This window comes from Camelina sativa, chromosome 2, assembly GCF_000633955.1.
Source record: "Camelina sativa cultivar DH55 chromosome 2, Cs, whole genome shotgun sequence".
In the NCBI taxonomy this organism is placed as follows: domain Eukaryota; kingdom Viridiplantae; phylum Streptophyta; class Magnoliopsida; order Brassicales; family Brassicaceae; genus Camelina; species Camelina sativa.
Genome location: NC_025686.1, coordinates 1,010,745 through 1,019,140, shown reverse-complemented (window position 1 = coordinate 1,019,140; position 8,396 = coordinate 1,010,745). Strand labels below are relative to the sequence as shown.

The window sequence follows — 8,396 nt, the reverse complement described above, 5'->3', positions numbered from 1 at the left end:
TTTTACCCTGATCTAGTTGTTAACCCTTTGATATAGGACCTCTAGTCCAACTTGTGGTTCTGTGTTGGTAGAGGTGTAAAGATTCTAAATCTGTTTGTTGTGGGAGTGTTTTTGCTTCTGCCAAAGCTTGTGGTTGAGTTGTTTAAGTCACGTGTGTTTGATTTGTTGTTTTGCTGGCAACGAGCTTATGTGTGTGTGTGTACCTTTGGAATTTGGTCAGAGGAACTATGTTATTTGCCAAGTGAAGTATAAGGGTGAAGACATCCCATTTGGTGGTACCTATTCCAGTGAGCCAAGTCAATCTATGGTCTCTGATTCGAATTCTATCAGAGAGGCAATTAACTCAGCGCCCAAGGTGAGTCCAGTTTTCTGAGAAGTTTCCTTATTCATGAGTCTCAACTTTTTTTTGTTTTTTTAACTCACACCTTCTTTTACAAGTTCAGTTTGAGCAGCCAGGTCAAGAAAATATCTTTGGTATGTCTATGGATGATTTGAAAAGCCCAACGAATGAACAAGAAGATCTCTCTTTGTGGGATGTATTGCATCCAGACATGTTATTCAGTGACAACAACAATCCTACTTTGCTGCCACATTTAGCACCAAATGATGATGAGTTTCTCGGTGGATTGAGACATATTGACCGAGATCAGGTTGAGTATTTGTTTGCCAATGAAGAATTCATATCCACACCAACTTCATATATGCAAGAGAACCGCAGTGATCACAGGCCAAAGAAACCTTTATCAGGGATCATTCTTGACTATAGCTGTGACACTGACAGTGATGCTGAATCGATATCTGCAACGGTACAGTACATCACTTGTCTTCATTATCAATACCTTCATGGAGTAATTAATCTGTAGTCTTCATGTTTTCATTCTAATATGACAGAGTTACCAAGGAACATCAAGTCCAGGTGGTGATAGAGTTGGTAGCTCCAATAGTCACTCTCAAACAGGCTTCGATGACATGATATCGTTGAGCAAAGCTCTGCAAACTTCTCATGAACCTTCCATCAGTAGAAAGACCCGAGAATCTCAACTAAAACAAGAGGTCTTGAGTTGCTGTTATGTTTATTTTGCGGCTACTTGGATCTTATGATCTCAAAACATATCTTGAATTTTAAATGATAATGACTATTGTGATTTTTCCTTTACAGATAAAACAAGATACGTCAAGAGCCTCTGGTGCGTTCATAGACAAGAAGTCGTATATGGTAAAGACAGAGAAGAAGGGCTGGTTTATTACAGAGGAAGCAATGGAGAGAAACCGGAATATTCCACGGTATGTCTATCTCGTGAGGATGATCATAGGTTTCATTATCTTGCTGGCTCTCATTGGCAACATCATATCGGTACTAACACTCAAATCAGATTGATGGAAAGAACTCGTTTGAATATTTAATTATGTTTTCTTCTGAAAATTTGATATATAAATGTGTGTGTGTATATATGAACAAGAGGTATGTCTTGTGCCTATAGTTTGATGAAATTTAGCGTATGAAAGTTATAACATTCACTGATTGACAGAGACCAGTAGATTGAGATTGGGTTTGAAAAGGTTTCTGAGAAATAAGAGAAAGACCATCACATGCTACTGATTAATTGACGACTTAATCAATTCACGTTCTTTTTTCTTTTGCATTTGTGCTGCATTTAAGTTTGTTTAGTACTAGCGTTTGTGCACATAAAAGTTATGTTCACGTTTATATTTAGTGTTTGTGTGTTCGTGAAACGTGTTTGTGTTTGTATCAGCGTGGGCACAGAATTGCCGTTTGTGTTTATGGTTACGTGTCGTGTATGTGGGTGTTCGTGTTATGCGTAATGATTGTCTTTAATCCTTAAGCAAACGATCCACCTGAGAAACAAAAAAAATCTCACTGTCAAACCTTATACGAAGTTAAACAAATTCAAATGCAAATCAAACTAAAATTGAAAGCCAAAAGAGAACGAACCAAATCTTTGCTTTTCCAAAACCATAAATACTATGACTTGGGAATCGAATGAATGCATACATAGACTTACTTCAAAAGAGCAGTGTTGAAGACGAGCTGCACCAGAGAGAAAAAGTCAGTAGTTCATATAAGGGCAAATCCATTGGTGGAGTCTTAGCAAAGTTGCTAAGAACAATAATTTTGAATAAAAGTAAATAAAAGTGAAGTTAACAACTTTTTAAGAAACTTTCTATTTTTATGGGTCTATTGGTAGTATCTAAAATTGGGGTCCTTAATTCAAAATTTATATTTTGGAAATTATTAATGTTTAATAAATTTTGTTTAATATTTTTAATATTATATATTTATAAAAACTTGAAAATAAATATATTTCATAAGATATTAAACAAACAATACATAAAAGGATATTTAAAAGTTTAAAACACATTACAAACACAATTAATTGTAATCTTGATTGGTCCCAAATTTCTGCCATATATTCTCAACCAAATCATCTTTCAATCTTTGATGTATTTTTCGATCATGAACTTCATTTCGTTTGTTCATTATCATTATGTTAGTGAGATTTGAAGATATATCTGTTGAATATGCGAGATCCACTTGTGAAGTTCTGCTTGACTCTGCTTGTGCGAATGTTGCCGCATCAAATTGAGTGTACCCATCTCGTTCGTCTTCTACTATCATATTGTGCAGTATAATACACGCTCTCATTATCTTTCCAATTTTTGCCTTATCATGGACAAGAGCTGGATTTCTTACTATAGCAAATCGAGCTTGTAAAACGCCAAAAGCACGCTTGACATCTTTACGTGTGGCTTCTTGACATGTAGCAAATAAGGATGATTTCGGATCTTGTGGCATTGGAATTGATTGGATAAAAGTAGCCCAATTAGGATAAATACCATCTGTGAGATAGTAAGCCATATGATATGCTCGTCCGTTGACAAAGAATTTCACTTTAGGAGCTATACCTTGTAATACGTCATAAAAAACTGGTGAGCGATCGAGAACATTGATATCGTTCAATATTCCTGGAGGTCCAAAAAATGCGTGCCATATCCAAAGGTCTTGTGAAGCTACAGCCTCTAAAACAATTGTTGGCTTTCCAGATCCACGTGTGTATTGACCTTTCCATGCGGTCGGGCAATTCTTCCACTCCCAATGCATACAATCTATGCTGCCTATCATCCCGGGAAATCCACGCAACTCTCCAATATCGAGTAGTCGTTGAAGATCTTCTGCTGTGGGTCTTCGGAGGTAATGGTACACTAAATAATGGTACACTAAATAATGATTCGACAGTTAGCTACATTGACAAAAGAGAATATAGAGGATACCTTGCTTTTGCTGTCATTGCATTCGGATCAAATTGTCCTCGTCACACCCAATACTTCACCAAGGAGTCAGAGCTGTACTGGGAAAGATAGACACTGATGAAACGACGAAGAACATCACCGGAAGCCATGGAGGTCGTAGGAACTGCAACTAGATCTCGTTGGTGCTTTCTTGACTTCAGAGCTTGGAGGATCACTGCAAAGTAAAATAAGTACTAAGATAACACAAAAGGACCTTAACAAAAAACGAAACAAGACTTCAACATTAGCAAACGCTACAAACAAAACCAATTGAGAACGCATAAACCAATGCTTATATAGACACTTATAGTTTTGCAAGCCAGAGATTTCACTACTGCAGAATCCGCCTTGAGATCAACTTGCAGAACATGCTTAAAAACAAACACCAAACAATTAAATCAGACTACTCAGAACAAGAACAAATTCCTCACAAGCTTCCTTTAAAGTTTTGAATTTTTTTTTTATGCAGAGCTCTACTTCAATTAAACAAATTCGAAGCTAAAAAAACCGAGGAAACAAAATAAAAAGAGAGAGAGGACAAGCTTGAAAGAGAGAACCTTGAGAAAGGAGACGATTAGCATCGCATAGATCTCTAACTATGGTAACATCAATTCCCAATCGTTTTAAGAAGATGATAACCCATCTGAAACTAAAACATTAATACACGAAGGCAAACATTAGCAATTAAACAATTCCCAATCGGCTAAACAACCTAGAACTCTAATTTTGTTAACATCAATTCCCAATTCCTTTAACCCTAATTTCTTATCACATCAAAAACCTAATTCATCATGCTCTACAACTGAAATCAGAGAGATTCTTACCAATATAAACAGATTGAAGCATCATTTAACATCGACACTCGCCAAATAGAGAGAGAGACAAAGAAAGGAAGTCGGGGAAAAGATATGAGAGTAGAAGAAAAAAAAAAGTTATTTTTCTCTCATCCAATCCAATCAGAAGGTGACACGCACAGGGTCCTTAAGAGTTCTAAAACTCCTTCTGTAAACATTGATTGTTAACATTTTGCTTCACTTTTACATATAATTATTTATTTTTATTGCTAAGCAACTTTGTCATCTCCATCTAAATACCACCAATGGAGATGACCTAATAAATTCATATAATTATAATCTAAATGTTGAGACCCCAAAATGTTGTTGTATACAGTCAAGTTTTAGATGAAAAAGTCAGTAGTTCAATGTTGTTCTTGATATTAACATTAAGGGCGTGTTCGTTTCGTTGACGCAGGCGGCTGCGGCAGCGGTAGCGACTGCGGCAAACGCAACCTTTTTGATCGCCGCAACTAATCGGCAAATTAGAATCAGCGTTCGCCACAGCGTCTTGCCGCAAGCACCTGCGGCAACCAAACGAACAACAACACATGCGGCTGCCAAATCAGTATAATAAAGACAAAGAAGAAACCAAAGGATGTTGACAAATCATAAGATCTCAACTTTTACAGCAGAAATAACATATGAATTTTAAAATCTTTAGTTAAGGGGTAAAAAAACTTACCTGATCAAAAAGCTGGCTAAACTTTTCCGGTTCAGGATCAGTCACTGTCTCTACTACAACAATCAAAATAGACTCTAATGCTATAGTGTCTGAACTCAAAACTTAGACAAAGTAATCCTGTTGTGCAGCAGAAGCAATATATAGAGAAACCAAAGTTTTATAGACGAAAGTTACTGAAACAAAAAACTATACGATTCAAAAACATACCTGTTCGTTCAGCTAATCCTGTTGTGCACCAGAAGTTACCATAGAGCTAGAGTCGCCCACAACCGTACCACTACAACAATTCAAACACAACCAATAACACAATGGTATTGAAAACCGAAGAAGAGAAGTCAAACCTGAGAAAGATCATGTACGCACTCCAGTCCTTGGGCTTTTGAAGTTAAAGAAATAGATTGGTAATCACTCATAACAGTTATAAAAAAAAGACTATGTGATCAAGAGGTGTAACCAATAAAGAGATTACAAACTCCATCAAGGGGATATATTATGAAGATCATACTTTTTTAAAAGATGGAAGAGAAGAAACACTAACCTGATTAAAAGAGGAAAAGATACGGTCTGCAACATGTTGTATCTTCTGAAATACTTTTATGTCCCTGTTAAGATACGGTTAGAACTCAGTAAGGCAAGTAGAGACTGAACAAAGTAAGATTTATAAGAAATACACATTAACATAAAAGGGAACTTACACTATATAGAGGCTGTGCAGGAAATTACGAACACTGTTTTTAGTAGATAACTTAAGGACTTTTTATTCTCCTATCAAATTGCAGAATATTGAATATGATACTCTCTCCATCAGTTTGCAGAATATGAATTTCTAGTTTAAGCAGAAAATTGAATTTTCTCCAGACAACAATGTACAAGTCTGATCTTAGCAGAAACTGAAGTTTTCTATAGCAGATTAATGAATGTTAAGGATGGTGCCAGCTTCAGCAAAACTGAGCTTTCCAATCTTACAAAAGGAACCTTAAAAGGACTTTTACTCTCCATCAAATAAGCAGAATATTGAATTGCACTCCATATAATTTAAGCAGAGAATTGAATTTCTCAGGACATCATTGTCCAAGCCATAATAGAGGCTAATCTTAGCAGAGATTGAAGTTAATGTCAAGCTGTCCCAGCCCCAGCAAGACAGTAGAACTCATATAAGCCCCAGGCTTTTACTTACAGACGTAATATCTCTGCCCCAAGTACCATCTAGCTTCTGTTATCAAGCCCCAAGAAGCACAACTCCTATAAAAGAACATTTTTTTCTCTCTCTCCATTAGTAGTTAGCAGAACACTGAATTTTCTATTTCAAGCAGAAGATTGAATTTCTCCAGACATCACTGTACAAGTCTGATCTTATAGCAGAGACTGAAGTTTTCTATATTAGCAGAGATATAGAAGTTAAAACATGCTGTCCCAGCTTCAGCAAAACAATCCTTAAATCCGAACATTAACCAAGCCCTTATTGTTATTCTCCATCAAATTTTGCAGAATACTGAATGATATAATAGGTTTCAGCAGATAATTGAATTTCTCAGGACATCATGGTCCAATGATAAAGAGCAGAGATTGAAGTATCTTAAACCATAGCAGAGATATTGAATGTTACAACATCTGAGGCCAAGCCATTATTTGCAGACTGTATCTTTTTCTTCTCCATCAAATTTTGCAGAACATTGAATCATTGTATAAGCAGAGAATTGAATTTTCTTAGATTATCATTGTCCAAAGGACTTTTTACTCTCCATCAAATTAGCAGAAATATTGAATTGTAACTCCATATAACTTAAAGCAGAGATATTGAATTTTTCTAAGGACAAATCATAGTCCAAGCCTTAAACAAAAAGACTGATCTTTTTAGCAGAGATTGAAGTTTCTGTCAAGCTGTCCCAGCCACAACAAGACAGTATGTATTGACAAGCCTTTTTACGGACGCGGACAATTTCCCCAAGTTAGAAACCGAACAAACACAATCATATAATGTGTAGTCCCTTTCCTTTGGGTTGTCAAGAAAACATCAAACTTTAAAACCGAAGAAGAAACACAAAAATATCTGAATCTCTGTAACAAAAAAGGTTTCGACTTTGAAATCACGAATCCAAAAAAGGTTTTTGTTTTATTTGCAGAAACAATACAATCAGAAACCCCAAATCAAAGTTTTAATTTTCTTTTTAGGGTTCGATCGAAATCTAAGATTAAAAAAGAAAACAACAATTACAAAACTACCAGATCTCAAAACTGTAGAAAGAAAACACAAAAGAGGAGTTTGGTTATGCAAAATCAAGAAGAACCCTAAATCAATTTCATCTGAATCTGCAAAATAAAACAAATAAAACAAAACCTTGCAGAGACAGACGAAGATCTTCCCCGAATCGCTCCAGAGAAAGAGAGCGGCGAAAGCGAATCACACTTTTGAATATCGCTAATGAAAGATTTTTCATCGCATCGTCTCTTTTTTTTTTTTTTTTTTTTTTCATACAGAGCACTTAAATCTGACCGTTACAAAATTAAAACGAAATTGGGCTTAATATTTATGGGCTCATAAAGTATTGGCCCAGTAAAAAAGCTGTTTGAGAATTTGAGTCAATTACACGTTTCGATGTTTGGCCCAGCAGATTGAAGTGGTGGGAAGAAGATAAGAATGTAGTTAGTTAGTTAACAACGTGTTTTATGTTTCTTCTTCATTAAATATTTAAGCAACTCGATCGCTACTAGGTATGTAGATTTATATAGTATTTATTTTTATCTAGATGGTGACAAATTCAACAAAAATCCAAAAAGTTTGTTACAACGTGTTCTTGTGTTTCTTTGTTTGGTTTTTAAATTTATATGTTGGGGCCATATGGTATGAATGCATGTTTCCTGATTTGTATATTATTTTTACTTGGTGAAAATGTCGGAAGAAAGAATGTCGGAACATCAAAGAGTAAATTTTTTTGGATGTGGATTGATTTTTTTACTGAGCAAAGCATGTATCATCTCTATGTCAAGAAGCGACACACTTCGACAAATTATAAGCATTAACGTATCATCGCCATTTTAACAACAGACCCTTCAAGACATGAAGAAGGATCTAGGTAATTTTGCAAACAATCAAATCAATACCTTTTTTTTTTTGGTAGGAATCATATCAATACCTAAGCATTAGGGAATTCATTTCCTGTGAAATATATATTTGGTTGTGACCTTGTCATGTAGTAATTAATCTTTATGAAAATTTCGGTTGTGATATATGGGTGATTTATCTATATAACAACAAGATAATTCCACACGCATTTTATCTACGCTTTGGTAAAAAAATCCATTAATAAATAGACTTACAAAAATTAAATAATTATCTTTTACCGAGTCAGAGTTATTAGTTCGATTCTGAAGCCAGCCACCGAACCTGAAAAGTTACCGTTCCATACAAGTTCATTTTTTTTTAATGTATTCGTAAACCCATGTTTTATTGGTTTGATGATTTTCTATTTTTATTAAAATATTTTGTTAGTGGAAAGATTAACGTATACCTTTAAATTTGAATTTTATGAAAGCGCATTGTTATATAATTAAAAGTCTTCATAGTTTCT

General features: G+C 35.1%; 2 protein-coding genes across 9 annotated transcripts in view; one reads left to right on the top strand and one right to left on the bottom strand.

Annotated features, from left to right (window-relative positions):
- LOC104713128 (NAC domain-containing protein 69-like) overlaps nucleotides 1–1,596 on the top strand; it is a 2,978-nt gene extending 1,382 nt beyond the window's left edge. Inside the window, exons 3-6 of the mRNA XM_010430187.2 lie at nucleotides 221–355; nucleotides 444–806; nucleotides 892–1,053; nucleotides 1,160–1,596. Of these exons, the coding sequence (XP_010428489.1) occupies nucleotides 221–355; nucleotides 444–806; nucleotides 892–1,053; nucleotides 1,160–1,378 (879 nt within the window). The 3' untranslated portion in view covers nucleotides 1,379–1,596. The remainder of the gene's footprint in view (nucleotides 1–220; nucleotides 356–443; nucleotides 807–891; nucleotides 1,054–1,159) is intronic.
- On the bottom strand, nucleotides 1,613–6,979 carry LOC104713084. Of its 8 annotated transcripts, none has more exons than XR_755577.2 (6): nucleotides 5,523–6,954; nucleotides 4,134–5,429; nucleotides 3,867–3,958; nucleotides 3,292–3,484; nucleotides 1,955–2,050; nucleotides 1,613–1,857 (listed from the first exon to the last, which is right to left on the bottom strand). XR_755577.2 is itself a non-coding variant. In XM_010430164.2 (5 exons), exons 3-5 carry the CDS (start codon nucleotides 3,306–3,308, stop codon nucleotides 2,393–2,395), a joined length of 708 nt encoding a protein of 235 aa, XP_010428466.1. In that variant the 5' UTR covers nucleotides 3,309–3,484; nucleotides 3,867–3,958; nucleotides 4,134–4,343; the 3' UTR covers nucleotides 2,307–2,392. The 8 variants fall into 8 exon arrangements, 4 of the variants coding, with proteins under 4 accessions (XP_010428466.1, XP_010428443.1, XP_010428435.1 ...); XR_755578.2 differs by having other exon boundaries at nucleotides 2,025–2,050; XR_755576.2 differs by lacking the exons at nucleotides 1,613–1,857; nucleotides 1,955–2,050 and adding an exon at nucleotides 2,307–3,222 and having other exon boundaries at nucleotides 5,523–6,952.